Genomic DNA, 22,113 nt, shown 5'->3' on the forward strand with positions numbered 1-22,113 from the left:
GTATCAAAGGGTTTTACCCATTATATGTCTGTGGGTAAATGTGATGATATATACTGGTCAAGATTCCTTTGAGCCAGCCATTTCACCTATCAGTGACAAAATCAAACGTTTAAATAAGAGGTTTCTATTCTAAATTCAATCCAGAGTATAAAGTAATTAGATGAGACATAAAACATGCTTCAAACACTGCACATTTAATTCGAACACAAAAACAGGAGGAAACAAAAGGAATACTATTTTAGTGGCATCCCTAACTAGCAAAACTCATGCAGAGCAATTCTAGACCAGTCTATCTTGCAGCCACCTTGTATAACAAAGTTCCATTGTGCTGGCCCCTTTAGGAAGAAATAACATTGATTCATTCTCTCTCACCTTCCTTTATTTGAATCATTATTGGAAACTGTGAACACCCCCAAAATCTAAGGTCCCCTACTGAATCATTTATGGATGCCAGGGAACCCTGCCTAAGCATTTTTGCTGTTTTGAACCACAAAACAAAGCACAAAAAATACAGAAACAAGGATTCTTAAAGAAAAACCCAGAAATGATTAAATATTGTATTTCATTCACAAATAAGTTTTAAAACCTCAAAATAGTAAAATAGTAATTTAATGGGAAGGTTGGTACTTTTCTAAATTCAACTGAGCCACTTATCTCCTATTCTATATTGTATTGAATGAGCTTGCACTGCTCCAACAGATTAATCTGAGGATATTAACTTAATTTTTTGCCCCCAAATTTCAAATTCATTCTCACTTACAGAATGTTTTAAAATGTTCAATTTTGCTTATTTACTTTCATACACGTTATTAATCTGTTGATAATATTTAATGTTATAAGCAGTTGTGGACCCTCTGAGTAGTCCTCACGGATACCCTGGGGTCCCAGACCACAGGTTGAAAACCACTGATCTGGGTAGAAGTGATGGACAACTGTCATGTCAGTCTCACTCTGCCCAACCAAGGGGTGGGTTAACTTTTACTTACTTAGTGTTGTCTGTTTCTGTCCCTCAGGTAGATCTAACTCCCAACTGCCGGCTCATGCCTGTCTGATGATATATTCATTCAGATATTCTGTACATTGCTGTTCTGTGATTTTATTTTTATGAACAGCACGTTGTAATAATGTGTTTTAGTGCCTCTGGTATGGTGCCCCATTGTAAGAAAGCATTAATGGTGTCTGCTAAGTATGAGCTTGAGGTTATTAGGGCTCTTAAGCACACACCATTTGCTGTTGATTTAACCTCCGGTTGGCTTGTTATTTGCCAGGCTCAGCATGTACTCATGACTTAGGCTCTGGAAGATGTTTGGTGAGAATTGCAATGTGGCTATTAATGGCTATTGCGGGTTTACTTTATCTGTTTTCTGAGTGAAGAAGTTCAGTTCTATTTGGGAACCATGAACAGGAGAGAGTGGATGATCGCTTTAGGGATAAATTTGATTGTTGTGTCTATGTGGTGTGTGCGTTCTGGTTGTGAAATGGCCCACTATATGTTGAAGGTTTGGTTGCTTGATTGCACTATAGCAGGGTTAGGTAGTCACTATGGGCCTGATTACAACTTTGGAGGACGGTGTTAAACCGTCCCAAAAGGGGCGGATATACCACCTACCGAATTACTAGTCCATTATATCCTATGGAACTCGTAATACGGTAGGTGGTATATCCGTCACTTTTGGGACGGTTTAACACCGTCCTCCAAAGTTGTAATCAGGCCCTATGTCTTGGATCTTCTTTCCCTGATTTTGATGATTTATAGAATGTTTTTTTTGCAAAGGCAATATAAGGGAGCTCTAGCCTGCAGCTGAAACATCAGATCCAAGTTTTGGTCCAGGAAGGTTTTCACCTAACCAGGGCAGTGCAAACCACCACAACTATGAACAATACATTTGCAACAGGCCATCACTTTGCAGATGAATGGTATGATTAAGAAACCTGTGAGGTCAATGCTGGTAATGTCCTGTTGGTCCTCTTATTATACTGCATGTTTGACCCAAGGGTAGTTTTTCATTAAGTGTTATGAGATGGTGTGAAGCAAGTCTTTCTCTCAAAGCCCCAACATGAAGATGTCCCATGTATTAAACAGAAACTCCAACTCCCTTCATCAGCCTTCAGTGTGGATTCACTCCATCACCAATTGGAGGTGCTCTTCTATCCACCATGATTGTGGATGTCTTGTACTTGTCTGCTCTTATGGTTACAAAAACAGAAAAGTGGCAAGAAGCAGTGTATGAGGATGGAGGTAGTGTGATGAGGTATGCCGAGGTTGATTTTTTTACATCAGGGGGCTCAAATCAAGGCTGAAGGGAAAAGTGCATTAGTGGGCCGGAGACCCTGAATAATACAATTAACCTTTTCCTGTAGAGTCAGGGCTGTTGAAACACATACAGTGAGTTACGCTTGATGTAGTCTAATTATGTTATTTTGTATTTACATGTGCATTGCTTTTTACAAATATATAATTACGACTTATGGTTTAGAAATCTACAGATGTTCTTATAGGTCTGCTTAACAAATCTATATATTACTTATGGTTAAATATATATATTATTTTATGCTTAACATGTATAGAGGTCACTGCATAGTTTACATAAAAGGTACTTAATTGTATGCTTATGGGTCTCTATTTTGTTTTATTTTATCTATCCCATTATGTGATAAGTTATGTAAGTTATTTGATTATATGTTTATTGGCCTCTTATTTTATCTTGTTTATCCCAATGTGTAAATATGATTACAACAATTGTATCTGTAAGTGGTTCACTATTGAAAGATTGGGAAAATATAAAAATAAAAATAATTAATTATAAACAAATTAAAAAAATTACATTTCCAAATTAAAAAAATACATAAACAAATTAGGTTTAAGGAGAGCAAAATTAAGTCAGTGTTTTGAACTATATATCCATACACGTGGGACGGACTTTATGTAATACAACTTTATATGTCTTTCTTATATCCCATAAACATGTATAACTTAAATATAGTTATGTATCTATCTATTTGTTACTCTGCTCCTACTGTAGGAAGAAATAATAAAACAAAAATAACCTTTAACTCACTCCAGTTCACTACTCTGTCTCATCCTTTACCATTTTCAATATATCATCTACCTCCACTTAATGACTTATCTCAAACCTCACTGTACCATTATGATCCCCCTAATAACCCTTTCTAGACTCTTCCCTCCTTTAGCCCTCCTTTGACCCATCCCAAACCTAATTCTACTATGATCTCCCAAATAAAACTTTCTAGACTCCCCTCCTCTTTCCTTCCTTCGAATCATCCCAAACCTTATTTTACTACTATGATCTCCCTAGTAACCCTTCCTAAACTTTTACCTCCTCTATCCCTCCTTTGGCTCATCTTAAACCACATTTTACTACTATGATCTCCCAAATAACACCTTATAGACTTTTCCATCCTCTATTCATCCTTTATCCTATTCAGTCCTGCTAACAGACTCACATGCCCACCAATCAAATTAACAATTTAAATTTCCCCACACTAATCCACCACTAATTCACTTTGGAATCCAGAGTAGTGTGCTCCCCGAAATGCACTTCAATTGAGAATATTCACCAAAAAGCACTTCAACGCCTCCTCAGGGGTAGCAAGCACTATATAAATACAATTACAATGGCATTATAGTTTGTGGTTGTGCAGGTATTTATCACTTTTTATGTGTGTACACTGACGAGGGCTTCTTCCCCTTTTGGTAGAGTTTTTTTAATCAATGATATGTTTAGACCGTAAATAAGATAACCTATACATGAGCTTTGTTACTTAACATGGAGCATTACTGGCAAAAAGAACACAAACATATTTACCATCATCACAACTGTCTAATTCGGTATTGAGCTATCTCACCCAGAACATGCAGGTTTTTACTATAATCAACTGGCTGTACTGAGAGAGCCAGTGAGTCTCTTACATTGAATATGTGGGTATTTCACCATCACCAGCAGGCTGTACTGAAGGCTGCCTGTCGTAGTTTCTGTCCCAGCAATGAACATGTCAAATGTTGACGCCACCAGGTTTTCATTCCTGAACCCAGGCTCTTTCTACAAATATAAAGAACACAGAATAATTATATATATCTTGGATAACCAACCTCAATTATAATTAATCGCTGTAGTAACTCTGTTATTCTAGGTCGTAAGGCCTGAGGTGGCAAATCTTATTTGGTGTTTTAGAGAACAATTCTAGTTTATCTGCTGCCCTGGTAGGATCCAGGTCCTTTTACACTTACTGCTGAGCTTTTTCCACCTCAGCTCTCCTTATCCTGCTCCAGGGACCTCACAAGTATGTAGACACTGAGCAAAAAGAAAAGCATCCTTGTCACTGAAATAAGATGACAGAATAGCTAAGGATATCAGAATTACTATAGTGAGTACCTGTAAATGCATTTCACTACAGCTCCTTCAGTCAAGCATATGAAAGGATTTGTAACATACATACACGTATGCTAGACCTGGCAGCCTTGGAAAGGTTTTCTCCCTAAATTTTGTCTTTAACCCTCATGTTTGCTGACTTCGTTTTTGCTGTCTTTAGGGATCAGCACATGGCTACAGTGCTTGTGCTCTCTCCTTAAAACATGTTAGAATTGGCATATTTCATTTACTTTTAAGTTCTTGATAAAGCGGCACCACTGGTGCTCAGGGCCTGTAAATTAAATGCTACTAGTGGGCCTGCAACACTGATTGTGCCACCTACTTAAGTAACACTTTAAAACATGTCTCAAGCCTGCCATTGCAGCCTGTGTGTGTGCAGTTTCAAACTGTTATTTCAAATCGGAAAAATTAACCTTTTTTCAGGCCCAAACATTTATTTTTAACACATATGTCACCTCCAGGACATGGGTAGCTCAGAGGGCATGGTGCAGAGTATTTAAAAAGTAGAATACCAGTGAAAAAACCTTAAATTAATTTTTCACAACTGCAAGGCCTCCCTCTCCGAAAGACTAGGGGGGTGATTCTGACCCCGGCGGTCCTTGACCGCCGGGGCCAGGGTCGGGGGGAGCACCGCCAACAGGCTGGCGGTGCCCCGCAGGGCATTCTGACCGCAGCGGTTTGGCCGCGGTCAGAAGAGGAAAACCGGCGGTCTCCCGCCGGTTTTCCGCTGCTGAGATGAATCCTCCATGGCGGCGCAGCTTGCTGCGCCGCCATGGGGATTCAGACACCCCATACCGCCATCCTGTTCCTGGCGGTTCGCCCGCCAGGAACAGGATGGCGGTATGGGGTGTCGTGGGGCCCCTGGGGGCCCCTGCAGTACCCATGCCAATGGCATGGGCACTGCAGGGGCCCCTGTAAGAGGGCCCCACAAAGAATTTCAGTGTCTGCAAAGCAGACACTGAAATTCGCGACGGGTGCAACTGCACCCGTCGCACCTTCCCACTCCGCCGGCTCCATTCGGAGCCGGCTTCCTCGTGGGAAGGGTGTTTCCCACTGGGCTGGCGGGCGGCCTTTTGGCGGTCGCCCGCCAGCCCAGTGGGAAACCCAGAATCACCGCAGTGGTCTTCTGACCGCGGTGCGGTATTCTGGAGGGGGGAACTCTGGCGGGCGGCCTCCGCCGCCCGCCAGAGTTAGAATCACCCCCTAGAACTGGATTTACCTCATTACATTTCATAAGCTGTATTTTTCAAATTGATGTTTGGTGTCTCTGGAATTGTAATGAGAAATCTTAACCTAGGGTGAAGTCAGACTTTAAATTACAATTTTGAAAATCACACTTTTAGAAAGTTGGCACTTTCCTGCTTTAGTCATTCAGTGCCAGCACCCTGCCTCTGGGTCACATGACTGGGTGTAGTTGACAGTTAGGCTTTGAGTATTCCTTCTAAACAGCACCACACCCAGGGGAGTTTCGCTGTGACTGGATGGGCCATCACTAGCAGAATGGGAGGGAGGAGTTGGGCACACCCCCACCTACACTTAAACACGCTGTGTCCTGCATCCACATAAAGGGCTGCATGCCCCCTGTAGTTAGTCTATAGCCAGAGAGGGACGCAGCATACCTGTTCACTTTGAAGGCATGCCTCTAGAGGCTTTTCCCCACTTGAAAGGTACAACTGGGTATAAATATTGGACAACAGACCAACTCTGCAGACTTGTGGATAGTTTGTCAGGAAGCAGGACTGCCTTGCTGCTGAAAGGACTGTCACACTGCTGCTTGTATGAACTGTTGCCCTGCTGTGCTGACCTGCTGCCTAATGCCCTCTTGCCAAGGTGAGAAGGACTGGACCTGCATCTCTGGAAACCCAGAACTACAGAGTCACTCCAAGGGCTAGTTGGCTGGCCTCCAGATCTGAAGACTCTGGGACACACAGGCTTAAAAGAAACTTGTCTCAGCACCTGGACTCTGCCATCTCTAAGTCTACACTGCCACGTGGTGCCACCCCAGACCTGAGAAATTGCAAGTGGGCCTAATGTGTCTGACTCTATGGATCAAGCGAAATCAACGCATCTCCATTGCTGTGCTGAGCAACCCCAAGCAGAACCAATGCATCGCCAGCTGCTGTGTGGATTGGACTGATCGCAGAGACTTGCGTTGCCGCCGCAGCACATAATCTCCTTTGGAACTGCCACTGCGTGACGCATCTTCAGTGCAGGGGCTTGCATCTCTCGTGTCTCGCCTCAATGATGAAGCCGGAGTCCTCATCGTAGCCTCAATGCTCTTCGGAACTGACACATCGCCTCAACTGTGCAATGCATTTTTGACGCTGGACTTCGCATAGCAAATCCTTGTCAATGAGATCTTTGACGACGACGCAGGACCTCACAAAACAGATACACATCATCTTGGAACCCACACATCGCATCTTCATCGCAGATCCTCAAAATGCTACGCAAACCAAGATTTAAGGTGCTTTAATCAGCAGGCTTACTGTGTCCCTAAAGCCGGCCCGCACTCCATCACAGCGGCTCGAACTCGTGGCTCTGCCCTGGTCTGATGCGTCCAGATGACCACAGTTGGCGAATTGTGCTTTTTGGTGCTATTTCCCCTAAAATCTTTAAAAACTGCATTTCTTAGGTTCTACCAATTGGAGTTTTGTTATTTTGGTCTTGTTTTATCTATGACAAATAACTGTATTTTTCTAACTTGGTGTGGTATCCTTATAGAGTGATGTTTTTCACTTTATTACTGTTAGAAGTGTTGCACAGATACTTTACACATTGACTTCAAGTTAAGTGTAACTGCTTATGCCAAGCTACCATATGGTTGAGCACAGATGAATTTAAGGTTGACTTGTTCCTCACCCTGACAAGCATTGTGGTTGATGCTTTACCACAGCTCACATCATATATATATATATATATATATATATATATATATATATATAAAATAATCTTCATAAAGCACATATCTAGAAGGGAAGCTAAGAACAGATGTACATCAAGGAATAAAGGAGATCATTTAAGAAAGTGTTTAGGAAAATATGTCTCTTCTGCTATGAGCACAGGCAAACATGGGAGCAGGGAAGCCAGATATCAACTACAGGTCAGATGCTCCTAGAATGAAGTGTCTTGAACTCTTCCAAACAGTGAATGAGTGGTGGTGAAAGCCTTATATGCAGACAGCTGCAGACATCTTGTTCTAGGTTTGGCCGTTTTAGCTCTTCTCCTTTACAGTTGTTTCCTAAGTCATCACTTCTGTTTGTTGTTTTTCAGCCTTGTGCCAGGTAGGAGAGGACTTTGGATGCTGGTCAGCACTTCTTTGCATGAGAGTCTTGGATGTCTCCTCAAATATTGGCATCCTTAGCTTGCCTACTTCTATTTCTTTTGTCCTTATTCCCTCCTTACGTTTTGTATCGCTTTTTTTGTTTTCTTTTTTCTACCTGCAAAGTCTAATCAGTAGTTTGTGCTTTAATCCTACTGGATTCCCTCTCAATTTGTTTTATACTATAGTATTAACACTTTTTATAATATTCATGTTTCACATTTCTCCTTCTGGCATATGACTTCCTCCTTAAAGGCTTCCTGTACATATTCTACCTCTCTTTAAAAAGTCTGCATTTTCAGCTCTATCCCTACTTCTAAATACCATATGATTTGTTCCTCCTTTTTGTTTCTAAGATCTTCAACATCTTCTTAACTCCCTGCACACTAACAATTTCAGACTAGGCGAATTTAATTTTCTTTTTAATCAGACTTTCATCCACACATTCAACCAGGCCTGCTCTTGTTCATACCCACAGCTTTTTTTAACCATGCACCTCATAATAAGGATGTCTCTGTATCCTCATCCTTTATGATTTTCAGACAGATTTTTAAAAGTGGATCACTTTATTCTATTCTCGCCACTTCTAAAGCACATGGCTACCCCAATGGTCCTCCCAGTGCTCTGGCATCTTATTAGGCTCACAATCGTTGCATATCAGATGAACATAAATGTCTTAAGCTGTTTCCTGAAGCTACGTTCCTCCTTGTTCTTCCTGAGTGCTTCTGGTAGAGCATTCTATGGTTTGGGTGCAAGATATGAGAACAAGCGCCCTCCACACCTGGCTCTATCCTTCCTTAAACATTTCTCTCAGTATTCACAAATCTGTTCTCTTTTCTAGTCCTCTTGTTATATTTCCATTTGCCCCTCTTCTGATTCTTGCTTGAATGCTCATTTTACCCAGTTTAGCTACATAGGGGGTCATTCCAACCCTGGCGGTCATAGACCGCCAGGGCCGGGGACCGCGGATGCACCGCCAACAGGCTGGCGGTGCATCCAGGCCAATTCTGACCACGGCGGTAAAGCCGCGGTCAGAAAAGGGGAACCAGCGGTTTCCCGCCGGTTTTCCCCTGGCCTGAAGAATCCTCCATGGCGGCGCTGCAGGCAGCGCCACCATGGGGATTCCGACCCCCTTCCCGCCAGCCTGGTTCTGGCGGTTTTGACCGCCAGAACCTGGCTGGCGGGAACGGGTGTCGTGGGGCCCCTGGGGGCCCCTGCAGTGCCCATGCCAATGGCATGGGCACTGCAGGGGCCCCCTAACAGGGCCCCACAAAGATTTTCAGTGTCTGCATAGCAGACACTGAAAATCGCGACGGGTGCAACTGCACCCGTCGCACCCTTTCCACTCCGCCGGCTCAATTCGGAGACGGCATCCTCGTGGAAGGGGGTTTCCCGCTGGGCGGGCGGGCGGCCTTCTGGCGGTCGCCCGCCAGCCCAACGGGAAACTCAGAATGACCGCCGCGGTCTTTGGACCGCGGTACGGTCTTCTGGCGGTTCCCGCTTGGCGGGCGGCTCCCGCCGCCCGCCAAGATTAGAATCACCCCCATAATCTTCAGGCTCTGCCATTTCAACTCCCACGGGGATTCAATACCAGGGTGGCCTGAGACAGCTGGAGCCATTTCCAGCTTGAGGAAGGAGAAGTGAAGGTGGCATGATGATTGGTGTCATGTTATGGGTCCTGCTGCAGCAGTGTCACTACTCGGTCATTCTCTGTGCGAGGGCACTCGTGCACACAATCTGAATAAACTACTCTACGAAGACTGGGATGACATAAGTTTTAGTGGGGCCTTCAAATTCAAAAATTTGAAGCGGGGTTCTTCACAGGAAAATAACCCATTTCAAAGTGTTAACAATGCTCTACGGGAAAGAAAAAGATCAGCAAATCATGCATCTGGCTAATCATTATTAAAGAAGATTTGGGATACCTGCCCACTGGGGGATGTTTACTGGTAGAGGGAAATTGTGAAGGGCTGGAGGACCACCAGGAAAAGAAGAAATGTCCTGTTCACTCTGGCTTAACTAGCGCTGTAAAGATGTATGTTGTCCCGATAGGGCCTCTCGAGGAAAGTCGCTCGTGGACAGCTGGGCCTGGAGGGAAAAGATAAACCTGTCCAGGCTTCCTGTCTCTACTGTGAGGCCTCCAAGTAAACCAGCATGTGAAATTTGTCAGTGGAGTTTAAAAGGGGCACTCTTCCGATTTCTGATTGCTGTACCTTACAACCAAGATTCTATAGGGACCACAATGACCAAAAGAGGAAGCCTAAAGAGTACTTCTTAAATACTCGAGAAAGCTGATTTCTTGACATACGAGAGGGTACATCAGAAAAATCTATGCTAACAAGTGAGAAAAGGCTCAAACATTGCACAAACATATTGCACACTGACCTAGTGCCAAAGACAGACAGCAAGGGAACTGTTAAAATAGTGGATTGAAAACTCAGGGTCTAGCTGGTAAAGTGAAGCAGTGAAAAAGGATAAAAGGAAAACTGTACTATTGATACAGCCAATAGGACTGATAGGACAACATCTGAGGATTTAGGGCATTTACAGAAAACACTATTAAGTGTTTCATTAAACTGGACTTGAAGCTTAAGATTCTGGATAATACATGCAAAAAGTGATGGGAGGAATGTTTGCAAGATACCTAACCCATAGCAAGCTCTCGTGTAGCATTCCAACCGATCATTTTTTGCCCACTTTCGATTACCTGCGGGAGGAACGTTCCTTAGGGTTCTGTGGGTTTCCATTCACTTGCGAATGGGGCAATAGAATGAGATTTCCAAGGAGCTGATAAAATACTAACGGCCGTCTAAGAATAGTGGACGATTTATACCCTGGCCACGAAATGGGACTCCAGTAGCAATTTGTGGCTAAAGGCGGAATCAATGTGCTTCTATGTTATGTTTCTGATGAAACACTGAAGAAAGAGGTTTATGTTTATGCAAGAAGATTGGGCTTGGATGTTCTTGGGAAGACCTGTAGGCATATAATGGGTGACTGTTAGCAAGAGAGCCACACCTGGATTTCTCTTGGATGTATGCATGCATGCAGGAGATGATGAATTTCATGAGAACCAGATTATAGGATTTCTGCCTTCTAAGGAAGGAACAGTGGTGAATGACATGGGAGATATTAAATCCTTCTAACATTTTAGCTTCTTGATCTTTCTGCTTTGTCTCCTGCTTCCTTGCTATCCCCACTTTGACCCTTATGGGCCTCATGAGCTGTATTAAAAGGAGTTTATTTCTCAGTGAAAAGCCTGTCTTCATGTGTTTTTCTTAGTCTTCTGATCTTGAAGGGTGTTTTGGAAGCACATGGATATTGATGTTATTGTTTTAAATGCCAGGGGATCTTTCTCTCTAGTATGATGCATAATAAAAGATTTAAACCTAATAGTCTCTGGTTGCTGTACCCCAGGATTTTTACCTTGGTCCCCTCCTTTTTCCCTCTGAATGTGTACACTTAGCCATCTCATTTCATCCTTCGGGTTTCACCACAACTGCTTTGTGATGATTCAGAAATTGTCTGCTCATTCATTTCCTTTTCAGTTTCTCTCCATGTTAAAACATTTCTTGCTTGTATGCTGCTTAGTTTTAATTACATTCTTGTTTTCATGCCAACAAACTGGTGCAGCCTCACAAAATCCCATCAGTCTTGCTCTTTTCTTTTTTCTAATGCGAGACAGGCAGTTAGATTCCTTATGTTCATGATTACACATTCACAGGGAATCAACAACTGGTATTGTCTCATATTTTAGTCACTTGAGTTTTGGAATATACTTCCTGAAATTAATCTTCTATTTTTGCTTGGACAAAAAGCAAAGGAAAGCAATACAAGTCATGGCATTCGAAGCATGTGGATTGCCCTTTCTTCTGTTAAACTTTAATTCAATGATCTCTGTTCCCGTCTCGATAAGGCAGTGTGTGATGACCCAAGGTAGCGGAGCAGAAAACAATCTGTCTGTTTTTTTGGCATTTTTGACAATTTTTGGCAAGGTTTGCTATATGTAGACCCTGCATTGCTCGTTCTTTAAATCTTCTTTACACTTGTGAGAAGAGCAAGATATGCTAAAGTTTGAAAACCTCCAAATCTTGATCATGGGCAAAAATGATTCTATGAGAATAAAATCATGGATGCAGTATGTAATTTCATAATCCTGGGCTTACTCCTTTTTGAAACTATTCCTTTCTTTCTTTCAACTTGAAATGCAGTGAAGAACGAGTTACGTACCTTCGGTAACGCCTTTTCTGGTGGATTCACTAGCTACCTGTGGATTCCTCACTCATTGAATTTTCCCCCTGCGCCAGCTTTCGACGGAAATTTTCTTCCAAGCTTCTTCACGTCGACGAGGATGTCACAATTGCCCACGCGACGCCGTATGACGTCATACAGGCAATAAGAGGTCCTCGCCGACGTGCCGACGTCAGTACCAACATTTTTTACGTGCCTCTGAGACGAACAGGCAATTGAAACAAATATTTATACAACAATATTTAATTATACCAAATAATAGATAAAAACATCAGCTCAAAAATGTCAATACGCAAAAATTATATACATACATAATATGTATAGCAATCTCACAAATTCCTTTCTCTTCTTCTTCTTCTTTTTTTTTTTAAAAACATGCATTTATATACATAAATATATACACTATACATGAAAGCCATAAACTACCAAGAGGAGCTCACCCAAGGATAACTTGGTAAGACCAGACAGGCAACGGGGAGGCGGGAGGGACCGTGAGGAATCCACAGGTAGCTAGTGTATCCACCAGAAAAGGCGTTACCGAAGGTAAGTAACTAGTTCTTCTGATGGATACAACTACCTGTGGATTCCTCACTCATTAAATAGAGTCCCAAAGCAGTACCACACTCGGTGGAGGGTGCCTGAATGGTCAAACCAAGAAATCCTGCAGCACCGACCGTGCAAAATGGCCATCCCTCCTAACCTCCGAATCCAAGCAGTAATGCTTTGCAAAAGTGTGGAGGGATGACCAAGTTGCGGCCTTGCTGATGTCAACCACAGGAACACCCCTAGCCAAGGCCGAAGAGGTCGACTTAGCTCTGGTGGAATGAGCTCTTATTCCATCAGGGAGTTCTTTCTTTGTCAGAGAATAACACAGCTTAATGCAAAGAATGACCCACCTGGAAAGTGTTCTCTTGTGGACTGCCCTTCCTCTCCTCTTTCCCACATACCCGATGAAGTGTTGATCCTCCAATCTAAACTCCTTCGTTCTGTCCACGTAGAAGCTTAGCGCTCTTCTTGGGTCTTGCAACCTTTCTTCCTCTTTCGAAGGATGAGGCGGAGGATAAAAAGAGGAGAGAGTAATAGTCTGACCCAAATGGAAGGGTGAAACAACCTTCGGCAAGAAAGCAGCCTTGGTCCTCAACACCACCTTGTCTACATAGAAGGATGTATACGGGGTTTAACAGAAAGAGCCTGCAGCTCACTCACTCTTCTAGCTGAAGTAATTGCAACAAGGAAAACAGTCTTCAAAACCAATAACCTTATGGGGCAAGAATGCATTGGCTCACACAGTGAGCCCATAAGAAACGTTAAGACTACATTTAAATCCCACTGAGGCATAATAAAAGGAGTGGGAGAAAACTTATTAATGAGGCCTTTTAAATATCTTAATACTAAAGGATATTTAAAAAAAGAAGGTTGGTCTGGAATACACAGAAAGGCGGACAGGGCCGACAAATAGCCCTTGACTGTCGCCACTCCACAAACCCTCTGTGCCAGGGATAACGCAAAAGACAAGACATCTGATAAGTGGGCACGTAAGGGTTCAATTTGCCTCTCTCCACACCAACACACAAATTTAGCCCACCTGCTAGCGTAGATAGATTTAGTGGAGTGTCGCCTGGCCGATAAAATAACATCCACTACCTCAGGTGGGAGAGAAAAGGAACTCAGGTTTCCCCGTTCAATCTCCAGACATGAAGGTGCAGGCTCTGGAGGTGGCGGTGTAAAACCTGCCCCTGCGATTGCAAGAGGAGGTCTGCCCTGTGAGGGAGACGGAGCAGGGGGCACAGAGAGAGTTGGAGAAGATCCGAATACCATACTCTCCTTGGCCAATCCGGAGCTATTAAGATGACTTGGGCCCAGTCTTGGCAAATTTTCCTCAGAACCCGAGGAATCAAAGGTATGGGGGGAAACGCGTAAAGCAACTGGTCGCACCAGGACATCTGAAACGCATCCCCCAACATTCCTTGCACCGGATACTGGAGGCTGCAGAACAACGGGCAGTGCTTGTTCTCCCGAGTGGCAAAAAGATTTACCAGAGGGATTCCCCACATCTGGAAGATTTGCCAGACTAGATCTGGATGAAGACGCCACTCGTGATCGTTCGAGAAGTGCTGACTGAGACTGTCTGCATGCACGTTCAAGACTCCAGCCAGATGATTCGCTACCAAGCAAATCCGATGGTCCCTTGCCCAGGACCATAGTCGCAAAGCTTCTCTGCAGAGAAGGTACGACCCTACTCCTCCCTGTTTGTTTATATACCACATCACAGTAGTACTGTCCGTCAGGACCTGAACCGGCTGACCGCGAAGGGAAGGGAGGAAGGCCTTGAGAGCCAGACGTATTGCCCGCAACTCTAACAGATTTATGTGAAACATCTGTTCCACTGGAGACCAATGACCTTTGAACTCCAGTTCCCCCAGATGAGCTCCCCACCCTAGAGTGGAAGCATCCGTTATTACTGTGGTCACCGGCGGAGGCTGCGAGAACGGCCTTCCTTGGGAAAGATTGCCGTCCGCAACTCACCATCTTAGATCCACTGCAGCGTCCCTCGAGATCTTTACCGATCCCTCGAGATCTACTTTGTGCTGAGACCACTGGTTTCGGAGGCACCACTGAAGAGCCCTCATGTGCCAGGGAGCGTGAGTGACCAACAGAATGCAAGAAGCAAACAGACCGAGCAGACGTAGGACCTTGAGGACTGGAATGACCGCTCCACTTTTAAACACTGGAACCAACGCCTGAATGTCCTTAATCCGCTGAGGCGGAGGAAAGGCGCGATTCAATGTTGTATCCAGTACTGCCCCTATGAACAGGAGGCGCTGAGAGAGCTCCAGGTGAGATTTGGCCACGTTCACCAAAAAACCCAGGTCGAACAACATCTGGGTTGTCGACTGCAGGTGACGTAGCATGAGCTCCGGAGACTTGGCTTTGATCAACCAATCGTCCAGGTAAGGAAATACTGCTATCCCCTTCCTTCTGAGCTCTGCTGCAACCACCTTTGTGAAGACTCGAGGTGCTGAAGTAAGACCAAACGGAAGGACCGCAAACTGATAGTGCCGCGATCCCACCACAAAGTATCGGGATATGAAAGTAAGCTTCCTGCAAGTCGACAGACACCATCCAATCTCCTTCGTTCAACGCCAGAAGCACCTGAGCCAAGGTCAGCATCTTGAACTTTTCCTGTTTGAGGAACCAATTCAAAATCCTCAGGTCCAGGATTGGCCTCAACCGACTATCCTTCTTGGGGATCACGAAGTATCTTGAGTAACAACCCTGACCCCTCTCCTGCTCTGGAACCAACTCCACTGAACCCTTTGAAAGGAGGACTAGAACCTCCTGTTCTAGTAACAGGAGATGCTCTTCTGCACAGTAGGATGGGCGGGGCTGGATGGGGGGAGGAAACTCCCAAAAGGGAAGGGCATAGCCTTTCCCCACAATGCTGGTGACCCAGGAGTCTGATGTTATATCCTCCCACTTGCGGAGAAAGTTCAATAACCTCCCCCCTACAGGAGTGGTATGTGAAGGAAGTGGTGGAAGACTGAGGCTGCTTCCCATGCTGCACCCCTTCAGAGGAAGAGGAAGAGGCAGAGTGCTGCTGAGTGGCTCCTCTGGTTCGGACCCTACACCTCCACCTGTATGATCTATAGGGGAAAGCAGTGGCGGGTTGCTGTTGAAATCTGCCTCAAAAGGAGGAGGATGAGCCATGACCAAACCCCCTAAATCTTCTGAACAGTCTCAAAGAAGCAGAAGAGGAGGCCTGCAAGCCTATTGACTTTGCTGTGGCCCTACTCTCCTTAAATCTCTCAAGGGCAGAGTCCGCCTTGGATCCAAAAAGTTTATCCCCATCAAAGGGAAGATCCAGCAGGGCTGACTGGACATCAGATGAAAATCCAGAGGAACGAAGCTAGGCCTGTCTCCTCGTAGCAACCGCAGTGCCAATAGCCCTGGCCACAGAATCAGTAGTGTCCAGCCCGACTGGATTACTTGGGTTGCCGCAGCTTGAGCATCTGAAACCAGACAACACCTCGTGAGGCACCTCCATATGGGACGACTTTATCTCTTCCATTAGGGCGTAGATGTATCTGCCCAAAATGCATGTGGCATTAGTAGACTTGAGAGCCATACTGCATGATGAGAAAGCTTTCTTGGAAGATTGGTCCATTTTCTTTAAGTCTCTGTCCGAAGGCACCCCCGGAAAAGAGCCTGGGGCAGTCTGAGATGAACATAAAGCCTGAACCACCAGGCTCTATGGGGTCGGGTGCCTAGACAAAAAGCCTGGATCCGCAGGAGCCACACAATACCTGCGTGCCACTGATCTATTAACAGCCGAAGATGACACCGGCTTCTTCCAGATCTCTAAAATTGGTTCTAACAGAGCCTCATTAAATGGCAGAAGTGGCTCCGCAACTGTCGAAGCAGGATGTAACACCTCAGTCAATATATTGGGTTTAGATTCAGACACCGGCAAGGGAAGGTCCAAAAAGTCAGCTGCTTTCCTTATTACAGAGTGGAATGAAGCAGCCTCCTCTGTATATTCTCCAGGAGATGTTAAGTCCCATTCTGGAGAGGTGTCTAAGCCACTTCCCGTATCCAAACCCTGGAGATCTCCCAGAGGTTCCTCAATCTCCCCTTCCTCCAGGGTCTGCTTCCGATACTCCTGCTCCTCAAGGAGGCAAGGAGCAAGCCTTCTTGAATGTAGCCTGGCTTCAATCCTTGGCGTCGACAGGGCGTCAGCCGACGTCGATGCCTGACGCCGATCCTCGGATCCGTCTGACGCCGGACCCATCGGCTCCGTGGACTTCTTCGGCGCCGTATGAGGCAAAGGATGAACAGGAGAACTCTCCAAGCCAGCACCTCCCATTGGAAGGAAGGGCATGAAAGGTGCCGGTCGTAAAGGAGCCGGAGCACCCATATTGAAGGCCAAAGGCCCCGAAGGACCAGCCGGCCCACCACCTGGAGCCATTTGTTGAAAAATGGCAAACATTGCATTTAAAAATGCGGAACTGTCAGTACCTGGGGCCGGGAAAGCCGGATACTGCGGAGCCTGGGCTTGATGTGACATCGGCGCCGGCCCCGGTGTCTGAGAAGCCGGTGAGAACTCCTGACGTTGATGAACTTCAAAAACAGATGGTGGATTCAAAGGCGAAGTCGGCGAAGACGGTGATGCAGGAGGCGTCTGTGGCTGCGGAGTGATGGTGGGACTAACCTCCCATGTCTTTCGGCGTCGAACAGAAGGCAACCTCGAGCGCGACCGCTCCCTACTCGACCGGCGCCGAGATTCGCGACGACGCCAGGAGTCATGATGACGCCGATGGGACTTAGGAGAAGATGACTTGCACCGATACCGCTTCTCCCTCTTCTTGGATTTCGCCAAAAAGAGTTTCGCCTCACGCTCCTTCAACGTCTTCGGGTTCATCCGTTGACAGGAGTCACATTTCTCAACGCCGTGGTCGGAGCTGAGACACCACAAGCAGTCTACATGCGGGTCTGTCACTGACATTTTGCCTCCGCACTCCCTGCAGGGCTTAAAACCCGACTTTCGTTGAGACATGCTTTCTTTTCGAAGAATGAAACAGTAAAAGAAAGAAAAGGTAACCGTAACTATGCAGAGTAGAAACAGTAGCTCCCTTGAAGAATAACCGTCGTTAGAAGGCACGGAAAAAAGGGAACTGACGTTGGCACGTCGGCGAGGACCTCTTATTGCCTGTATGACGTCAGATGGCATCGCGTGGGCAATTGTGACGTCCTCGTCAACGTGCAGAAGTGAGGAAGAAAATTTCAGTTGAAAGCTGGCGCAGGGGGGAAATTCAATGAGTGAGGAATCCACAGGTAGTTGTATCCATCAGAAAATATAATTACTCTGGCACTGAAGGCTATTGAGCCTGATGTAGTCTAAATTGTAGTAGAGTTCCTCGTGTCACAAAAGTCATCGAAATATGACAGCTTATGTCTTATGTTAATCAAAGTACTAATGATTATAATGCTGCACTGACACGCAATTTCAACATGCATTCGTTTATATTGCTGAGCTTGATTTAGATGGTATTTGAGTTCACATTAGAAGGATTACATTGATGTTGTAATGTAATTTAAACTCTAGATTAAAAGAATATATTAAAACAATATTGAATTTATAATGACTAATAAATTAAAAATGCATGCATAAATGAGACAAATGTACTTCTCTGTCATATTTAGTGACATGCATTAAAGCTTGCTCGTTAAAATCAAATGTATTATCAATATTAAGTTTTATTAATGCTGTATTCCTAAATTTTCATATTATATGTGTTTTACTAAAATGTATTAATTAAATGTATTGATGTTTTTCTTTTGTGTTAGCATGAGTGAGGCCTGTTGAAATTTGTATTTCGCTCCTTTGCAGGAAATGCTGATTCATTCCTTAACATGAGTTTTCTTTCAGACCAAGTTCCCATGAGAAGACTAGATTTTGGTAATAGGCCCTACTGCTTAGACATGTTGTTACAAACTTGCATAGAGTCATACAGATGGAAGGTGTTCTCACGAAAATCTTGGGAAAAGATGTGTATGTTACAAATTGGAGTTCTGTGATCAATTATTATTGGATGATGCCCCTTCAATGTGACATAAACTGATATCTTTGGCGATCCAGAATGCTTAGTACATTTTGATATGTCAGTGTTCAGTTGGACTTTGATCATATGCTGGGAAATGCTGCCCACATTCCTGACCCAGATGCTTTGCTAAAGAAAAACCGTGAATGCTGTTCCCTTTGGAGAGGTATCTTCCTCTCTGCCTTTGCCCCTTTGAAATTCCCTTTTAAGACATAGAAATCATTTAAGGTCCCTTCAGAAGACTCTTGATCACCTTAGTTAGAATCCTACAGTCCAGGATTATCTTTTTCCAAATTCTGTTTGCCCTTTTTGTCCTTCGTCCGTGTGTGTTCCACCAGACAGATGTATTTCTCTGATTTGGTTAGTTGAAGGGATTCACTGTGTCCAGCTTAAAGTATGACTCTGCTGAATTGAATTGACTTATGTTTGCTACCCTGAGCAACTCTTAATTTCTGTACCTCAGATATTTATTAATGATATGTATTGCTTTTACTGAATTTTTAGTTTTGTTAATGTTAGTTAATCTGAACTTATTTTGTCCCCTTAGGCAACCCATGGTGATTATGTATCTTTATAACTTGGTTTTGCGAATGGTCTACACGACTTTGAGTTTTTGTTTGTAATAAATCCTTTAACTTTATTCCCAACTTCAATTTTCCTTGGTCATATTGATCATGGTGTTTAAATTAATTGGGCTTGTATTGAAATTGTGTTAGTGGTTCTATCACATACTTTCTGGATCCAAAAATCCATCCACCTCAAAAGGCACTGATTCCTGTGAAGGTTGAAAATGCCCCATCAGTTCTGGTAGCAGAATGATGATTTGTCCCATAAGGGGGGAGAACCATTTTTGTATAGTGTTAGGGAGATAGGATTAAACCCAATGCAACTGCCAGGTTCAAAGACTGTTAACCACAAAATCGGTCCCATGGTTTGTTCCGAAGATTGATGAAGATCCAGCTTTGTGCCTACAAGTGACAGATGTGTGAGTATTAATAGGGTTTTGGACTTGCATTGCTTTGGCTTGAAGATTGTGGTTAAGTGTGATGCTGTGAAGTGTTTTGCGGAGGCATCATACTCAAAGTGATTGCAGCACTTTTTGCTAAAAATGTTTTTGCAATTGTTGTTGATGGGCCTGACGAGGCCTAAGATCCTGCGATAACTCACAAGCACAGAAGGCACTTGGGTAATTTACTGTCTGCAGTGAGGTACCTGTCATGAGACGTAGCTGACAGTGCAAATAGTTTTCCCCGAGTGACTGTGACTTAGTGGCTGGTTTTAAGTGAATCCTGAGTGCACATGGAGGATCTGTATCAACCAGAGTGAGAACAGCTGGTTTAGTTTCACTCATTGTGTAATTGTGAAAGCTACAGCCAGAAAAGTGTACGCATGAACAGCTTTGAAGTTTCTACCAATAGTGTGCAGACAGGTTGTTAGTATTTTGCATTAGGTGTGTGTGAGCGATTGTGTGAGAGACAATTGCGGAGTGGCTGTAGCTGCTGAAAGAAGTGAGTGTGGCATAATTTTGTGCTGCGCTAGTATGGGTCAGTTGGTGTGAAGCTGCACTGGTATTGGCGGACAGTGCAGCATTGCTATTGGTTGAGAATAGTGAGGAGCAAAGGAAAGTGGGATTGAAGTTATTTCCTGATTCCATCAAAAACGTTGTTGTAATTAATTGAATTGACTGAAAATGAAGTTTTTTAAGGCATTTAAAGATGCATTAGGAGGCTATGTATTTATACCATGTAGAGAGGGTACAGGAACACCACCCAAAGGAGCTACAAGTTACATTGTGTTGTTTACTAAAGGTCTTCATGTATGTACTTGGCTTGAACAATGGTACAGGATAATTGAGAAAGAAGGTGCATTAGCTTTTCCCTCTTATGGAACATTTCATTAAAGAAATTTAGACAATTTGAGCCAAATAATGTATAAAATGAAACCGCATCCAAGACCCATACAATTTGAAGCCCTTTGTGTTTGGGAAATTGCTGTCCGTGAAAAGAATGTCAGCTAAATAAGAGAACGGAATGCAGAAAGCAATCAACACATTTTCAGAAGCCAGATAGAATGCAGAGAAAATATTGAGAGCAAATATATTAGATGAGAGTCAGACTGTTTACGGCTATTTGAAAGGAAGGTGACACAAGTACAAAACCCAAGAGTGGAAAAAAACCTGACAATGTAGAACAGACAGCAGAAGCTGAGAGTAAAAAGTTAGTTACGTATGACAGTGATTCAGATGACACGTTTATAAATCAGATCCTGTTGAATCGTCCGCCTCCGTATCATTCAGTTGAGGTAGAAACAAGAAGAGAAGTAGTACAAAATGTAACTCTGAATGTGCCAACTACTCTACTTGCACAGAACCCGAAACAGATAGTGCCAGGTACAACTGCACGTTCAGTGACACAAGTGCCTGTGGTTTATCCACCAGTTCCAACTGCTAACACAGTTCAGCCCATACCAAGTCCTGTTGTAATTCAAGTCGTACCGAGTCCTAATGTGAATCAAATGGTGCAGTCACCTTTTGGGAATCCACCTGTACAAAACTGTACCCCTGCATCAGCCTGTGCCAAAGTTGAGTCCAGTTCAGTCAACGCCAAATGTTACCCCGGACAAAGCTTCAGTACTGTCTTAGCAGGGCAGAATGCAGGAATCAACACTACAAAATAAAATGATGGCCGGAGTGTTAAAACTTTTGAAATACTCAAACCAGTCACAGATCTGGGTTTAACCCTTTGGCATTCTGCTCACCACCTCACCCGAGTTTGGACCCAGCCATGTGCAAATCACGTCTTGACCCTGCTACCCATGGGAACAGTGGAGCCTGAAATGCCAAGCCAGGTCCTCCCTGGACCGGAAACAAGTATCCTGGGACTGGTTTTGGGGGATGACAATTTCTCAGAATCAGACAAATCTTATGGGTCCCAATGCATTAACATTTCCTGTGACTGTAGGTCCAGTTGTTCCCTTGTATGTTAAGGCAATTCTGGAAGTAATGCCCATTCAATAAACGTCCCGACTGTTCCTCAAAAACCAGTTACATCTGCTGGGATATCCCCAATAGGTATGCAGAGATATGCTTATTCAGACAATTCAGAGATGGCGAGAACAGCTTTCCTTGTTTCAACATTGACTCGCTACACAAATTGCAAAACCAAACCAAATGTTAAATCAAACAGGACTTATTCCTTATGTGAAGTTTTTTCAGGGAACGACACCTCATCCCATGTCCAGACCTGATAGATCTGGAATGTTTATTGCAGTACCCCGCAAGCAGAAATATCTCTGGAAAAAAAAATCAGTTTGCAAGGTTTCACAGCACAACAGTTGACAGATTGGTGAAATAATCTGAGTCCTCAAGATGCAACCGGTGTAACAAATTGCAATGCCAGAGGAAATACACAAGAGAGATAGGTCAATAAACGTGCCCAGATTGAAACTGGAGTTAAGTGAAATGATGCTAGGTACTTTAGACAAAGCTCAATTGGAAAGTTACACAGAGGATGAACTGCGGTTCATGTGCAAAGATTTAACACAACGTGCA

At 44.0% G+C, this 22,113-nt stretch overlaps 1 protein-coding gene across 4 annotated transcripts in view; it reads right to left on the reverse strand.

Annotated features, from left to right (window-relative positions):
* Nucleotides 1-22,113, reverse strand: part of LOC138259312 (cytochrome P450 2B4-like) — a 617,647-nt gene that overhangs the window by 191,673 nt on the left and 403,861 nt on the right. For all 4 annotated transcript variants that reach the window (XM_069206939.1, XM_069206936.1, XM_069206938.1 and 1 more), the window contains one exon: nt 3,932-4,061. In XM_069206939.1, the coding sequence (XP_069063040.1) occupies nt 3,932-4,061 (130 nt within the window). The remainder of the gene's footprint in view (nt 1-3,931; nt 4,062-22,113) is intronic.

The sequence above is a fragment of the Pleurodeles waltl genome, chromosome 9, assembly GCF_031143425.1.
Source record: "Pleurodeles waltl isolate 20211129_DDA chromosome 9, aPleWal1.hap1.20221129, whole genome shotgun sequence".
Taxonomy (NCBI): domain Eukaryota; kingdom Metazoa; phylum Chordata; class Amphibia; order Caudata; family Salamandridae; genus Pleurodeles; species Pleurodeles waltl.